We start from the raw sequence: 16,899 nt of genomic DNA, 5'->3' as shown, positions 1-16,899 counted from the left end.
TGACTGTAGTGATAGCACTGCTTGCGCTCGACAATAACTAGTAAAATGAAATAAGTAAACAAAATAACATTTATGCACCCATGTTTTTCTTTGAATTACTGTTTAATGCGTAAAGTAAGTACACAGGCAACTTTCTAAAACACCGCCGATTCGCTTTGAATACTGAAATATTTACTGAGAAAGGATAAATTACAATTAAGACATCTTTGAAAAAACTTCGTCAAGATTCAGTTTTCCTCATTTCGTTTTGGGACACAACGCAAGAACCGTAACTTACGAGCAAGGCGACTGGATTTGAGGTTCTGCAAAAGAGAGAAAAAAAATAACATGTTACAACTTTGAAGTTGACGACCATCTTATTAGGACTCTTGTGACGTGTTTTACGCCTTCAGTTGATAAAACAGAACGAAATAGCAGACGGCAGAACAGTAGCAGAGGAGTGAAAAAGCGAGCGAGGTTTGGGTCGGGTCGGGTTCGTCACGTGACTCGACCCAACCTTTACTCGTTTTTTTACTCTTCACCAGTATAGCGCTATTTACTATCGCACTTTGTTTTACTAGCTGAACGCCTGGAACACGCTACAATAATCTTAATTAACCCTTTATACTCCAATGTTAGTATTCATATTCTCCATACTGTTCTCTCTACATTTCCTATGGTACTGACTGCATTTTATTCAAGGGTAATACTGCAGGAAGGAATGAAAAGCCAGTCACTCTAAGTAGTCAAAGGGCTGAGCAAATATCAAAAGAGGACTTTGAATTCGTATCAAATGCTAAATGCCAACTTTGGTTCTACTGAGAGATTCCATTTAATGTTTTCATTCCTAGGCCGGGTAATACGCGATACATTCGGTGTTGTTTTGTTAAAACGGTTCAAAATTGTATTATAATACGAGCAGTCACTAATTTTCAGCGAAATTCGTCGTACGAGTCAAAAAATTCAGTAAGGAATAAAAGTTTGGGCGCGTCGAGCTGAACTTTGGGAGTGAGGCGCTTCATTTCAGAGTTCCACACGGCGCACTAACATCAATTTTCGCTGAATTGTTTTGAGTTTCACGGCGGATTTCACCGAAAAGGAGGGAATGATTGTTGTCTCAAGTCATTTTTTCAAGTAGAATGACGAGAGAACCAAACATGAGCAGATAGCAGCCTCCAGAAGTCGACTATGTTATTGCGACTTCTCTTCTTACTTTTGCAGGTAAGCGTGCCGCACGGATATTGTTGGGCAGGCATTATCAGTCGAGGACGTATCAAAGCAGCAAATATAGCCATGCTCAACTCAAGCGCGCTAAATGTGACTTTTAAGTGGCTATCACATAAACTGTCCTTTAATATTTAATAAGTGCTAAAGACCCAACATCCTTTAAAGCGCTGATAGCTTCATCACGTGCAGAATCGTACCTTCTTTGGTGCATCTTTGTGGGAAAATGACAAATCCTCGACAAATTCGCAGCCATTTTCCGCACAACCTTCATGGGAAGATGAAAAAGTGGACTGGATTGAAACAGTATTGGTAAGTGTTGAACTTCTGTCGACGGAGCTATCACCCTTCCCCAGCATGTGTACTTTTAAGACGGTTATTTGTGATGTATCTGAGCTCTCATCAGTTCTGAAGCTGTCCCCACAGTTATCGTTTAAGTTCTCTTTTGAGCACCGCTGCAACTGATTATTTTCAGAATTTTCCGCCGAGATTTCTTCTGATTCTTCTTTTGAGTCTCTATTTGATTTATCTTCAGAATTTTGCACTGAGTTTTCTTCGGAACCTGTCGCAGACTGTTGATGAAATAACAAGATGAATCAAAGTAAAGAATCAATTTCTGTAAAATGTTCTAAGCCGCTCTTTTCTTGGATATAAATCCGGTGACGTTTTCTTAGAATTTCCCAAATTACTGAGGTAAAGGAATTATCCACAGCATCCTTAGAGGTTGTCGCGTGCACTTTTACGCTTTTATGCAACCTCACAATAAGTGTCTTAAATTTGAAAATTAAAGGGCGCGAGCTCGATCGATCATGCCGTTAATAACATTCAATAACAGTTGGCTTTGAGAAGCATTTAGCACAAAAGTTGCGTAGTCTTTGTTTACATCAGATCAAGACCATGAGAATTAAAAAAATCCATTGGTCTGTGAATGATTTTATCCGCAAAACACTTACTTAAAGCAGCTGGTTTGGTCATGAAGGCACACGCAAATTGTACAGGCTAAGTAAAAATTTACAGACCTACGGAAAGTCTCACGAGCCATTTCATTGAAATCCTTTGAAACAGGATGACATTAAGTCAAAGGATCCATATTATGAACAAAGAAGAAAACTGCGTTGCTGTGTGGGAAAGGGTATTACAAGATGATTTGATTTTATCAACTGATTTGATAATGTTAAGTGGCCACGGTCACGAGTTAAATAGCCCTTTGTCATTCGCTCTAACAGGGGCTGACGCTATAGCTTTAGAAACTCTTTACGGTGGCCGATTTATATTATCAACTCAGTTGATAAAACCAAATCATCTTATATCCTGAACAGACACTTCACCTTTCCGTGATGGTAGAGACCGTTCCCAACATCGACAACTTGCTCACTGCTGCTTTCTTTAAGAGTGGAATTTTCGACACATCTTTGGAGAACTTTATCAATTTCCCCTTCCAGTTTCCAGAAGGGAAATATAACCATTTTCCCAAGTTCATATTGGAATTTAACCGTCAGATTATTAACGTCTATGCCAGCATCCATGACGTCCTTACGCAGGCGCACGATTTCCGAAACAGATCTGTCTTTCTCCTCTCGCAGAGTCCCCACCAACTCAGCATCAACTTTAAACTCTGAAATCCTGCTTCTCTTTTTCGCCACGGCCGCGGTCAATTCTCTTGTCTCTTGGTCGAGGTGCTTGGAGATACTTTCAAATGTTTCATCCAAAGATTGGCATTCATTGCGGAGTTTAGCGGTGTTTTGTTTAACCGCGTTCAACTGCTCTTGCACTTCGTCAATATGCTGCTGAAGTAATCTGTTTCGACGTTTTTGTTCTTCTATTTTCTCGTTTAGCATCTCATTTTCGGAACAAAGAATATGAATTTTGGTAACTAGCGCATTCTTTCCCTATGTCAAATTAAAAAATAAGGCGTTTACAAACTCAAATTCCGAAGACTGATACGAGCTGACTAATCTTGATTATTAAAAACTGGATCATTGGATAATGCAGTTCACGGGTTTTCATTGGCTCAGCCACCATGGGTTATGAGCCATTAAACCATGTATGCGCATGAAGACTAGTTAAACCGGAAGTGTTTTTGTACATCGTAAAATTCCGTTTGTTCTTACAAAATAAAGTTGGGAAGATTTATCTATATTTTGGGGCGTTTTTATAAAAAAATTATTCCACTCGCGCTTGGCTAACTATCAACTCATATCCAACGCGCTCTCGCGGAATAATTGCTTAATACATTTTAGTAAATGGCATCGAAATCTTTCGAATGTCTATCAAAAAGGAAAACTGTTTTCCGAGAATGGTAGCCGAGAACTATTAATACTTTTGTTCTATCTGTATTTTTCCATTCAAAACATTGCGATCTCAGATAGTTAGATATATTTTTACCACCTAATATAGTGATTGCCGCAAATAGGATCGTCATCTTTGTACTCTGTTACAACAGAGGTGGAAATGACAAGGGGTGTGGTTTCCGCCGATTGTAAAGTTGGCCTTTATTCTGGATTTTCGCATTAGGGATTAGTAATTATTTATCACGTAGGGTGGGGTTGGAGATTTTTGTTTTGACTTACCTCAGGACTGCAGCTCAAATTTGTGTTCGAATCCAGCTGTTGCTGTTGAGCTGTAAAAGATGTTTGCTCGTCTTCTAGGTAATTGGCCATGTAAGGTACATGCGCAAGTGAGTAGTTGACATGTTCTGTTGAATCATTCCAAGCGCAGTACTGGAAATGGGGCTGATATGAAAGAGCCAAGCATACTTGAGAGAGCTCTAAGGGCTCGTTGTCCTTGAGTGAGTCGTACCACATGTCTAAATAAAGCATAAGCGAAGAAAACAGTTTTTTTTCTCCTTCCACTTCCACTTTAGCCCCACTTCTTTCTAAATGGAAAATACTTATGTAGGATCTTTAAGGCCAGACTACAACACTGGGAGCTTGCCTCTCTACTCTTTGCAAGAAGGGCATGGGTTTCGTTAGCGTTCGTTTGGCAACCGATTCAGAGGAGATGGAGGAGACGGGGCTTACGATTTCACCGTCTAGTTGAAACGACTACAATGTCTGATCATTTGCAGATGTCATATCGAAGGCAGCACGTTCTCCTCAGTTATTTTAAGACCCTGAGTGTTGGTCCGATCTGGGGCTTGAATTCTCGACCTCCCGCACAGCAGTTCGGCGCTCCACAACATGAGCTAACCAAACGCGGTCTAAAGTACATCGGATTGCTTTTACAAGACTAAGCCCTGTTACCATGCTGAAAGAGAAGCTTCGAGCGGAAGGATGCCCTTTTAAAATATTTCAAAGGGGAAGCATATCCAAGTTAAAGCCAAGCTCGCGAGGTTTAGACGGTTCGTTTTGTTGAAGCGACTGAATCAACTCGGTTTTCTAAGATTGATGGATGTTGGCTCGAGAGAGGAAAACTGAGGGTAATGAAACACAATATTTCACCAAGAAAAGAGTGTGTTTCTTTGATTTGATAAAAATGGGAAAAAGGTATACTTTCTCCATGCGACGACGATGGTCCGTAGAACACGAGCAGTCCCTCCTTTTTGCGCGAGTGGGAAAAAATCATTGAAAACAAAAATCGATGTAAGCGCGGCGCTAACCTCAGTTTTCTTTTATTTCCTCAATAATTTTTCTTACTCACGCGACGGACTTCAACGAAAAGGAGAGGCTGCTTGTAGTCAAATGGTGGAAAATAGCGCACTCTGAAAATAAACAAAACTAGCAACAACAAGTTTCTACTCACCCAGACTTAAGTCGTAACACGCTTTACCGAGTCTAAAGTTTTCTTCAATGTTTTACCAAAGTTGTTATTTCTGTTCAAGGCTGATTACAAGGAAGATCTAAAACTCCCTAGATTAAACAAAAATTTGAGATCACGCCACTTCTGTAAATCTCAATCTAATGTCCTTACGCTAACGGAACTGATCTCTGCGGCACATAAATCACAACCTGATCAAATGTTTATCGACTGTCTTTTTCTCGTTGTCATGGTAGCGCACGTTTAAAACGTCATAGTGCGCGCGTTTCTCTGTTAAAACGCGCGCACTGTTTGAACAAGGTCAGAGGAGGAAATTCTCCCTTTACTTTCGACATTTTCGAGAACTAGAAATTGCGCATCAGGGTTTTGCAGGATGTCGAGTCAGTTTGTGTTACTTTCAAAAACACTTTGAATGCTCCTAAAATAGTTGTCACCGCCCCTGTTCTCTTTTGTTTCCAGTCTTAACGTTAACCAAAATGCATCAGGCCAGTTACCGTACTTAAAATCAAAGTCTAAAGTTCTGAGAAACTTTCGCGATTTAACCGTCTGCCATTTCTAACTTATCATGCAGCACGAATTTTTGGTGCTGTTCGACCTCTTGAACCCTTTGATGACTTTCAGTCAGGTTGCCAAAACACCAGTCGCTGTCACCAAGACCTCCCAACACCCCCCCTCCCTCTCCTGCACCAAGACGATCGGACTACTTAGGTAACCTTCACATAATTCAGTACACTAACTAAAACACAATTTTTGTATGACGTCAGCCGTGTGTTTATCCTCCAACAAGGTCTAATTGAGACTGCTATGAAAACTGGACAGTGATGATAAGGTTTTAACGTTGTTAATGAAGTAATGATGGGAGTTGGTTTTGGGGGAGGGGTGATTAAATGGGAGGGGGTTCTTATTTGCTATTTTCGCCTAGCATGTGAGCGCGCTTGGTTTGTGGGAATTGAAGCCTTTTCCAAAGGATAAAGGCAGTTAAAAATATATATCGAGAGTAACACAACGATGTAGTGTATTCAATATTGTAATGTTCAAATACAGTTTGACAGAGGAGAGAGTCGTATACCTGACTACGGATACTGATTGCTCCTTTTATAAGCAAAATTAGCTACTTAATAAAAGCGCTAATTGTATACTACTCAGCTGAGCTAAATTATCCTCAAAATGTCATGAACATTGTCATTTCAACCAAGTACTCATTTCCTACAAAGAGAACCACGACCAAAAAACCAAATTAGGGCTCTCACAGACAGTACTACACGATAAGCTTTCAATTGAACGACTCAAAATTAGGCAGCTGTTCAGATACATCTATGCGAGTAAAAGTACTAGTTTAGAAACATAAAGCACATTTTGACAGATTCGTTACCTTGCATGCTACCATTTTCCATACAAAAATATTTCACAATACGTTTAATAACTTAAATGGACATAAGGGTATTTATTTTATCGCTTGTCATTCTACTCTATGCAGCGAAAAAAAAATTCTCAGCGGCTCCTGTTTCATAACTCTGATAGTTAACGCTCGTATTAAGCAAACATGTCTCAGTTTGTAAGCTGTAGAGTTCCATCCACCACTCTTCTCTTTAAGATGTTGTCTTCCCATTCTTCAACAGTTTCTTTTCCATTTTCAACAGTTCTGTCGAAGAAAGAAAAGAAACGTGTTTCTATTTTAAGTTTTCCTGTAAAACTGGTAGTTTGACAAGTAATAGAGGTATTGGCCAAAGTGTCAGTCAAAATCAAGCTCACCAGAATCAGGGGTTAAAAGAAAAAGAAAAATTATTTACACACACCAGTTAGAGAGGCCTTACAGTGGAATGAAATGGCTTCAATCAACCCTTTTTAATTCTCAAGCTCTGATGGTTGATGCTCTCCTTCAGCTACTACAAAATTCCCTGTAAATTGGTTACGAGAATTTGGTGTTTGATGAAGATAACAACTATCTGATAAGTTTGAGTATTCTCCTTACTTGCTTTCTGGGTAATGTATGGATATTTGAGGAAGAGGTTATATGTTTATCACTTCTAGGAGTTACAGGGTTAAAACCTTTCCAGTTGGCTTGTTAACTAGCTGAGTCACCCTCACAAACATACATGCAAGCAATCATCATCATCATCCTCATCAATCCTTTTTGTTCAAAGTGGTGTATTAAATCTCCATGGTATTCCCCCTCTCCAAACATGGCAAATAATTGTACAGTATCAAGAAATATTACACTCCCCAATTATCTCCTCAACTTCTCAGTCAAGGAAAATCATTAATTATTACATTCCCCTTAAATAAGCACCAATGCCCTTATTTATAATGTTGCCTGAAAGGAGGGGCTTGTATTGGAAGGAGGATGCTTAATTGAGGGGGCACTTATTTGGTTTGCACAGCAATAAGACATAATTTTAAAGAACAGATAACACACATAAAGGATCTCTGCAAACACATGGAGATAGAAATTACTCTCACTGTTAAACAGAAAAGAAACTTTTCTCATGTACTAATTCAACTGTAATTGAAGATTGAAATGTTACTCATAGAGTGGAAATAAAAACAGTTTCTTTCTTTCAATAAATTAAAATTAAATTAAATAAATTAAACTAAAGTCTTCTTGTATCCCCACTATCAAAGAAAGTGAGAGACAGAGGGGGTGGCCTTATTCAAAAGGGTGCTTGTTTGGCGTTATGGCCCTACAAGTAGGTGGGTGGGTACTTTTGTTTGGGGGAGGGTGCTTACTAGAGCATGGCTGCTTTTTTGAGGAAATACAGTATTTAAAGATTTGTTCAACTAATGGACAACACAATTCAGTCTGTCCTTACTTTTTTGTTGTGATAGTTTTTCCATTAACAACTTTTGTTGATGTGGAGGTGGATTTAAAATTTCCTGAAAGAAGAAAATAAAAAACACCATCATTGAGTATACATCTAACTGTCATATATCAATTAAAATTTGATACATGTGTCTTTACTGTGCAGCATTATATCTATAAAAATTAATGTATATTACTGAAAAGGTAGAAAAAGACAGAGAAATACCTGAAGAAACATCTGTATTCCAACTTCAGAAAAAAAAAAAAGTAAAGCAGCCCAAGTAGCCCATGGGGCCGGTGCTTAACTCCAGTTTCCTTTAGTATGAAGTGGCTAAGAGTATTGCTACTCCCCCCTGGACGGGATGCTAGTCCATCGCAGGATTACTCCCAGCATATTTGCTGGTACCCACACCTGGGTGAAGAGAAGCACTGTGAGAGTAAAGTGTCTTGCTAAGAACACAACACAATGACCCCAGCCAGGGCTTGAACCCGGACCACTTGATCCGGAGTTAAGCGCACTAACCATGAGGCCAACGCACCTCCACATCCCAACTTCAGAAATACTTTTTAATGTTTAAGGGTGCTAAGCTACAATAATTATAAAGTTTCTTGGGAAGGCTAAAATAGGATCAAACTTTGAAACCCAAAAGATACTTTTAAACTTGCACCAAACACATGGCAATGCTTTGAAGAGATTAAAAAAGGTGCATTTGTTCGAAAATGGTCAGTCTGGTTGCTCATGGAAAATAAAGAACCTGTATGAACTCAGTACAACTCTCCAAACCATGTCAATTATACTGTGTCAACAAATAAAGGCCTATGGATCATCAAAGCTGGCTTACAAAGCATAGGGAAGTCAGTTGACACTTGCAGATTTTTCTTTAGTTAACAGTGGTCAGTGAAGGCCCTTTTAAGCAAGACATGGGTAAGATATGTTATTCCCATGAAATCAGAAATAAGGGTGGCAACATAAGCAAAACAATTCCAGCACTTTAGAAATCTCATCAACAATCTCACTAATAAATTTTCTATGCTGGGAAGATTGATTTGAAGTCAACATTTGGAAGTTTCATGTGAAAAAGAACAGCTATTCAGAACCTGCTCCACAATTTCCATAGCTTGTGAACCGGCCCTTATTATCAGCATTGCAGAGTGCGCCTTTTTCCACTTGCAGTGCCATACCTCTTAAGGGCTTGCATTGCTAAAGACCTCATACTTTCCAGTGGATGAATAAAAACTCTTGTTGAAGGGCTGTTGACAAAGACCTGCTAACAGGCTATAATTTCCCAAAAAGTACTTTTTTCAGGCACAGGAAAATCAATATTGAAAAAAATCAAGAAATTCCAAGTTCCGTGAGCCGCTTTCAAAGGTTATGATTATTAGGGACTTGTCAGAAATTAGCAGGGGGGGAGGAAATTAGCTGACCCATCCCTGCAATGGGAGTGAAATTTGCTAACCCTCCCCTTGAGCTTGGCCTAAAATATCATGACCCTCCCCCTCTTGTATAAATGATAAAATCTAGTTCTTGCAATACACTAGGGTGCGTCAGTATTATGAAAACTCAAAATATATTTCTAATCTGTTCTTTGTCATGCTACATACATTTTCGACCGTTGTATTTTTCTCTTTTTTTGCCAAATAAAGAACTTCCTTTTTCTTCTGTGGGTGAACCTCTACATGATCACGGGCATATATTTGCATGACCCTCCCCCTTTTAACTGCCCATTTTTCATGACCCCTCCCTTTTCTGAGGCTCAAAAAGTTGTGACCCCCCCACTGTTTCCACCCCCCTCCCCCCCTGCTAATTTCTGACAAGTCCCTTATTGATTATTATTGTTAGGTATGATAACCTAAACAACGTTGCATATAACAGTATGGTTTTTTAACCCTTTACACAATAACATCAGTAAACAAAATCTCTATACTGTTCTCCTTATTTTTCCTTTAGTGCCAACAAGGAGAATTTGCTTAACAATCAATAGCTTCTTTATTTAGTGATCATTTCCTTTATTCTTCTTACTCAAATGCATGATTCAGGGGAGTTATCATAGGGAGAAAATAGTTGCTAATCACTCTTTAGAATGAAAGGTTGATGGTCTTGCACATTAAGCTCTCTTGAGTTGAAATCAAAATACAACAAAACTGACCTCCACCACCAAATCCACCACCAAATCCACCACCTCCACCAAAACTTTGAAAAGATGAAAAGCTACAATGAAAGAAAAGAAAGGAACAGTATTGATATCATGAGATAAAAACAACAAAAGATAAAAGATTTCATGTTTTTAAACCTGAATTTTATAAATTTGTATCTTGGGCATATTGGGTTTGATCTGCATCTTGTGCACCACTTTTTTGTTCGTACCACATTTTGACACAATCTGTCATCAATCACCAAACAGACAGGCCAATATGGAATCTACATTATTTGTTTCATGAAAATGTGTTAACTTGTTACAAAACAGCCAACATGGGTCACCAAATGGCAACCTACGCTGCAAATTCAGTTCCATAATGGTTTTTCAAGTTGCCACAGCAACCAAAATGGTCACAACTTAAAGCACTGGACATCGCATATTATCAAAGGCTTAAATGTTAGTTTCTCACAGACCAGATTGCATCGGATAAAGGGAGGTTTTCTTTTTAATCTTTTAACTACTTTGTCCTTAGTGCATGTAAGAACTTCCAGTCCAGTAAATTGAAACAATAAATGTTGAGCATTTCTGTCTATGTAAGATAAGAGAAAGAGCTGATGAGACAAAAAGATGCAGAGGCCCAGTGGAGAGTGAACTGAATAGTTAACCATTTAACTCCCAGAATTGATAAGGATGTAACTTCTCCCTATAATATCCTTACATTAATCAGCAAACAGGTAGTGAGAATCTGTTGTTATCTTGATCTAACACCAAATTCTTGTAACTACATTAATTAACAGGGAAATGTGTAGCAACCAGAGAAGAGAATTAATAATTGGATCTTGGGATCAAAAGGGTTAATACTAATAAATATACTCTTTCTGAATGGACCAGTGTGGTCAGCCATTTCTCACTTATGGCAGTAGTAGCCAGAATAATTTTAGAACATTTAGGTATTCATCATATACCTGTTTGATCCAAAAGGATCGCTGCCAAATCCATCACTAAACCCAAAACTTGAGCCAAAAGTGGATATGCCTGCAAAAGGGTCTCTCGGTCTCATCCTGTTTTGATTTCTGCTTCTGTTTCTCCCTGGTTTATCACAAGAAATAACAAATAATATTGATAAGAAAAGATTTAAGGTGCACACCTTTGGAAAATTACATCTACAAGGGGAAAATTCTTAAACAAAAATAAATGAGACATTTGCAGGAATTAACTCTACATTACACTTTAGAAGTAAACTTTAATTCCTAAATCTCTCTCTCTCTTCATCCCTTCCACCTTCCTTTTATGGTAGTACTTGCAAGTACACATCAAGCAGTACATGTACATCCAGAAACAGAAAAAGAAATATTACACACCAAATGGGTGAGTAGAGGACTGTATAAAATTCATGTTTTTCCCTGAAAAAGGGCAGGACAACTTGCACATTTTGTACAATTGTATTAATCCTTTAACCCTTAAGAGTGATTAGTAACCATTTTCCCCTATCAATATCACCCCTAAAACAAACATTGAGGTCATGGGAATAAAGGAAATGATCACCAACTAAAGAAGTTCTTGATTGTTAAACAAATTCTCTTAGCCAGTACCACAGGAAATGTATAGAGAACAGTATGGAGAATATGCATACTGATGATAGGGTGTAAAGGGTCAATACTAAAAATTGGTCTGACAATATCATATAATAGCTAGGAGAAAAAAATGAATCCCTGCCCATAGAAGATTATTTTGTCAGTATTTTCATCTACTGCATGTGTGATCTAAGCGATCATGGGTCAGGGAGCTCCTGATCTTAGACTTCTGAAAATAATAGATCCTTGAGATAATCATGATGCCTGATTGGCTATGTAAAAATCATCTTGAAAAAAGGACTGTTGTTGGCAGCAGTGACTGACACTTCAACAAACTGAGCAATCAACTGGTACTCCAGAGTTCAAACTTGTTACTGTGATAAAACCTAATAATTTGAAACCCATGTCCAGGATATAAGTAAATTGTTGTCGTGTTCGCAAAAGAAAACATATTAAGGAAAATACACACTGTAATTAGTTTGATATTTCAAGGAAGTTTAAATAACATGCCACCAAAATACAACAATATGTTTTGCTGTAAAACTACATGTACAAGTGGATTACGGATAATATAAAATTAGACTAAATTATTGATGGTACAAAAAAATTTCGTCTGCAATACTTTATTTTCCAATTTTTTTTCCAAGAGAGGAGAACAGATTCCAAAGGAGCAAACAATGATGCTTGAAAACTTACCAAAGAACTCTTCAAAAATGGATGAATCATTCCGGAAGAAATCTCTGTTAAATGAAGCAAATACAAATTAGTTTTTAAATTAAAGAATTGATTTTAAAAAAATCACTTAAGTTTCAGAGTAATTAATAAGTAGGAGTCATGGTACTACTAATTTCAGAAACTGGAAACTACTGGTAACTGAAGAATGTTCATATATGTAACATAAAGACAACATTCGAAGGGATTGTAAATGTTCAGACATATTACAGGTATTCATAGTTATAACACCATTTTAACTGAAGAGTGGTTTTTAAACTGGAATAGTGATAAAACCACCATGCAACAAATTGGCCACATAAAAGGTTTACAGCCAGAGACTGAAATAATACAGTATGATCAGAGGATCAATTTAATCCTCTACAACCTAATGTTCATCAGTATTCATATTTTCCATTCTATTCTCTATAAATTTCCTATGGTGAAGACGAGGAGAATTTGTTTAACACTGTCTTTACTCAGTGATCACTTTCTTATTCTCATGACCTAAATGCTTGATTCAGATTGATAATGTAGGGAGAAATTAGATATTAGTCACTCTTAGGAGTTAAGGGGGTTAAGGTAATTATGATGTATAGCAGATTTGAGGGGTCAGGGGGTGCAAAATGAGGACTTTGTGGGGGTGGCTTGCTAAAATGCATTGTACTTAACAGTTATCATTTCTTGTAGTATGTTTCAAGTTCACCATCAACCCTTATCATCTCTACTACACTATCAGAGATGCACAGTTACCTTTGTATTTTAATGTTTTTCTATTTCTTAAACAACAAATTATCACACAACAATTTCACACAATACCATTCCATACATGTCGTATGGTCACACAACATTCTAACCAGGTATAATGGCATAATGAGAGTGCATTCTTGCTGGTCACACAATGGTTTTCACAAAGAGGACATTTAGAAATCCAAGTCATTACCTAAATATCTCATCTGGATCACGGAAATGGAAAGTGTGGAAATCGCTAAATCCTCCACCACTCGGCCTTCCTCCTCCACCACCTTGGTATGAAAAAGTTACAGAAAAATATCATGCAACAATGTTAACTTTTAGTTCTAGGACAATTTATTATGAGGCTGGTTTCCTGTAACTTGAATCAACAAGAAAAATATATACATTCTGAGCTTCCAAGGGGATAGAACGAGATGACTAGATATATTTAACAATGAGGGAAAGGCTGTTTACCTGGCATGATTGATCATTGTTCACTACAGAGAAAATGTGTAGTAAACAGTACTTTCTTGTTACAACATCTCTGGAAAAAATTCTGTGGTTCACTTTGACAAGAGAGCTCGAGTTGAGTGTCAAATTGAGCCAAAAATAAAATCGTCAACATGTACAAAGAAAAAACCTAAACCTTTCGGTTGTCAAGATTATTGAGTTTCCTGAAAGCTTGATTTATTGGGGTTTAACTGCGCAACAAACCTCAGGGGAAATGGATTTTGATTCAGGCTAGCCTAATATTCAAGCTACAGTGGGTTTAAGTTGCAAGAAGTCTGTGCTGTCTTAATTTAATTAAACACTTCCACATTCATAAAATTTCCAACCTCCATATGCAGTAGGATGGCAGTTAATCTCCAGGCAGCAATCAGAACAACTGTTCATCTTTTGTGTGTTTTGTTCTAAGGTGTCAAAAGGACCTAAGGCCAAGAATTGTTGGTAGGAAATTGTGCTACATCTCTCCCTGTATATGAAGGTTGTCAATACAAAAGTGTTTTATAAATTATGAGAACTAACCACCTGCTAAACCTTCCTTGCCATGCTTGTCGTAAGTTCTTCTTTTTTCTTCTGTTATAAAACAAATGGACGATAAAAATGAATAAAGAGATACAGAGGATCTTGCTAAACTAAGGCTTGGGAAAAGTTTTTTGGTGAAATATCCCTTAGTGCTTAACTCAGAAAAGAATTAAAAACTGCACCATAATTGAAAAAAGAAAATTTTATAAAGATACCTTTCTGAAAGTAAGATTTCATGCAAAGTATAGCGATTGGGTAAAGGGAGTGTAAATGATAACTGAACTTGAAATGTTTGTCAGTGTTTGCCAGAAGTTCTATTTGATGTGAGTATTCAAACAAGTCTCTACAGTCCCTTAACTATGAGATAAAGCTGGAGTATCCATATGGAATGCATTATCATAGAAATCCACCAGACACTGCTATCTGTGAATTGATTCTCTACATACGTGACTGCATAACCAATCAAACAAAACATTGATCTCAGAACAAACAACTAATAGGGGGAAAGCAACCAAAATAGATCACAGAGCAGAAATTTCCTCAGATGATCTCAATAATTGCTGAAGATAGTTAAATGAAAATGGTACCTGGCAACCTTAACTACTGTGCAAAAATGCTGTCTCTCTGAGTGTATCCATATAACTTTACCCCTAACTTTCCTGTTTATCAAGAGCATCATCTTTCTTGCTATCAGTCTTACAAGGAGTTTGAATAAAAGGGGTGAGTTTCTAAAGAAACTACCACACTGTGATAATAAAGGGTATTACAGGATAATTTATTTCTTTCACCTGAATTGATAAATTAATGTAAACTAGCCACCACAGAGAGTTTTCTTTCACTCTAATGAAGGACTAATGCTTGAAACATCCGCTTTAGAAACTCTTTCTGGCGACCAATGTACGTTATCAACTCATTCGATAGAACCAAATCACCTTACAAGGGGCTTGTTTTGTTTTCTCCCATGACTTCAAAATGTGTAAACATCAAAAAAACTTACTGTCTGATAGAACATCATACGCCTCTGATATCAATTTGAATTTTTCTTCTGCCTCTTCCTTGTTGTCTGGATTTTTATCGGGATGCCACTTAAGAGCTAATTTGCGATACCTATAACATTGTAGAAAATAAGTAACAATCGTGCAAGAAGTTCAGTTTCATTCCAATGTAAATTAGCATACATTTAACAGCTTTTGCTGGAAACACATTTTCATTCTAGGCGGATTTGATTACGCTAGAAATAGTTTGCCAGAATCATTAATGTCTTGGAACAAATTTAATTTTTTGCAAAGAAAATCTGGCAGACTCGCAAATCTGGAAATGTCTCACGTATTTTCTGTATGTGTATGTTGTAAGTATCCCTAGAGAAGTGTAATTACTCCGCATTTGTTTTGTTGTTGTTTTTTGGCAATCATACATCAAATGTCAAGAATAGATGTTTCCCAAGAGAGGGTTATTGTCTAATTAAATCCCTCAGATTAAGCTCACAAAATTACAGTGAAAAGGCTTAGGCTGACTTGTTATTATATTATTATTATATGAAATCTTTGAAGCATGGGACAAACAAACCGACCCGGCACGAAAAACAAACACTGAGTGTGTACTTCAAGCTAAAGAAATTGTTTCAAAGTGTGAGAACACCTGAATACTGCAGCAAACTGAGCAAGGTAAAGAGCTATATTGGATAAACACACAGTCAAACTGAATGTCACTATTTCCGTTAGCACAACAAGCAAGAAAGAATTTAGCTTATTTAAGGAACATTTTAAGTTGATGTATCCATCTTTTAACACGAAGAAACATATCACGCGATCTTTCAAGAGAAAAAGAAATAAGGAACGATCTGGTTCCTTCTAAAGTTGAACAGAAACGGGCAGGCAGAGCAAGTTCGAAAGTCGCTTCCGTTTTATGATACGTTCTGCGAGAGGCAAGATTGATGTGCAAGTTCACAAAACAACCACAAATACTTACGCCTTCTTGATTTCTTGTTCGCTTGCACTCTTTGGAACTTCTAAAATATCGTAGTATTCTGTCATCTTCTTTCACTAGAGGCAAATTTCTTCAATTGTCAGTTAGGCAATTCCACCGACTCGTACAACGAAAAGTTCCTGAAGCAGCTCGTTTCAGATCGTACATTCCCGACGTGTAGCCTCTCTTTGGCGTAGAGCCGAACTAATTACGAAGATTTCCGCCTTTATGTCGTCAGCAAAGAAACCGCCTGAGCTCACCAAGTTATCGATGGGGGAAGACTTTCAAGTTTATCTATGGATACAGTGCATGAATAAATTTTAATAGCTGATATAAAAAAGTAGATGAAATATTGCGGAGGTGAAGAAGAAAGTTGGCTTGGGAATATACGCAAGACTTAGGTCCGCAAGGCTTACACACGACCGGTGCCCATATCTAGCATGCCAGATATTGATAATTTACGTGAAGACAGCTTCGATCGACGAAAATTTCTGTAACTGAACCAGGCAAACCTGACTATTTTCGACGATCTGGCGTATGAGATATTGTACGAGATGTGCTGATATTGAAGGTTTGTCTGGCGCGTTATGGATTTGAGTATGAGGCCAGGTTACTGAGGTCATTCAAAATGGCGGCATCTGAAATTTCTTTAAGAAAGATTAGAAGGCACTTTCTGAACAATTAGATTATTCTTTAGCATTTCGTAATGCCGAAAGTAGTAACTCTATCAATTAGCTTGTTTTTATCATCAGAAATGAATTAGAACATCAATGATTGTTTCAATAAAACAATGATTTGGTATCATTGTTTTAAGTAGGTACGAAAACGAAGACCTAAGACCCCCGTACGAAAACGAAGACCCATTACGAAAACGAAGATCCCCTACGAAAACGAAGACCTATTACGAAAACGAAGACCCCTACGAAAACGAAGACTCATTACGAAAACGAAGTCACATTACTAAAACAAGTTCAAAAGAGGTTGGTATTAC

At 37.6% G+C, this 16,899-nt stretch overlaps 2 protein-coding genes across 3 annotated transcripts; both read right to left on the bottom strand.

Annotated features, from left to right (window-relative positions):
• Nucleotides 1-227: 227 nt before the first annotated feature.
• On the bottom strand, nucleotides 228-4,007 carry LOC131785898 (rho GTPase-activating protein gacN-like). The gene is made up of 4 exons (XM_059102859.2): nucleotides 3,774-4,007; nucleotides 2,532-3,092; nucleotides 1,404-1,775; nucleotides 228-302 (listed from the first exon to the last, which is right to left on the bottom strand). The coding sequence occupies exons 1-4, from the start codon at nucleotides 4,005-4,007 to the stop codon at nucleotides 228-230; spliced, it is 1,242 nt and encodes a 413-aa protein (XP_058958842.2).
• A 1,963-nt stretch (nucleotides 4,008-5,970) lies between these two features.
• Nucleotides 5,971-16,097, bottom strand: LOC131786017 (dnaJ homolog subfamily B member 6). Of its 2 annotated transcripts, none has more exons than XM_059103002.2 (9): nucleotides 15,912-16,097; nucleotides 14,941-15,050; nucleotides 13,944-13,994; nucleotides 13,126-13,207; nucleotides 12,168-12,211; nucleotides 10,863-10,986; nucleotides 9,907-9,968; nucleotides 7,770-7,833; nucleotides 5,971-6,601 (listed from the first exon to the last, which is right to left on the bottom strand). In XM_059103002.2, exons 1-9 carry the CDS (start codon nucleotides 15,974-15,976, stop codon nucleotides 6,508-6,510), a joined length of 696 nt encoding a protein of 231 aa, XP_058958985.1. In that variant the 5' UTR covers nucleotides 15,977-16,097; the 3' UTR covers nucleotides 5,971-6,507. The 2 variants fall into 2 exon arrangements, with proteins under 2 accessions (XP_058958985.1, XP_058958991.1); XM_059103008.2 differs by having other exon boundaries at nucleotides 13,947-13,994; nucleotides 15,912-16,095.
• Between the last annotated feature and the right edge of the window lie 802 nt (nucleotides 16,098-16,899).

This window comes from Pocillopora verrucosa, chromosome 10, assembly GCF_036669915.1.
Source record: "Pocillopora verrucosa isolate sample1 chromosome 10, ASM3666991v2, whole genome shotgun sequence".
Classification (NCBI taxonomy): domain Eukaryota; kingdom Metazoa; phylum Cnidaria; class Anthozoa; order Scleractinia; family Pocilloporidae; genus Pocillopora; species Pocillopora verrucosa.
This window is presented reverse-complemented; position numbering and strand designations above follow the sequence as displayed.

Coding starts and splice junctions, on each gene's coding strand:
- LOC131785898 (XM_059102859.2), bottom strand. CDS start 4,007: ATGTGGTACGACTCACTCAAGGACAACGAGCCCTTAGAGCTCTCTCAA. Junction 1,776..2,531: donor GTCTCTACCATCACGGAAAG/GTGAAGTGTCTG, acceptor TTTCATCAACAG/TCTGCGACAGGTTCCGAAGA. Junction 303..1,403: donor ACAAAGATGCACCAAAGAAG/GTACGATTCTGC, acceptor TCTCTTTTGCAG/AACCTCAAATCCAGTCGCCT.
- LOC131786017 (XM_059103002.2), bottom strand. CDS start 15,976: ATGACAGAATACTACGATATTTTAGAAGTTCCAAAGAGTGCAAGCGAA. Junction 7,834..9,906: donor TGGTGGATTTGGTGGTGGAG/GTCAGTTTTGTT, acceptor TTCTTCTTTCAG/GAAATTTTAAATCCACCTCC. Junction 6,602..7,769: donor AAAACTATCACAACAAAAAA/GTAAGGACAGAC, acceptor TTTCTTCGACAG/AACTGTTGAAAATGGAAAAG.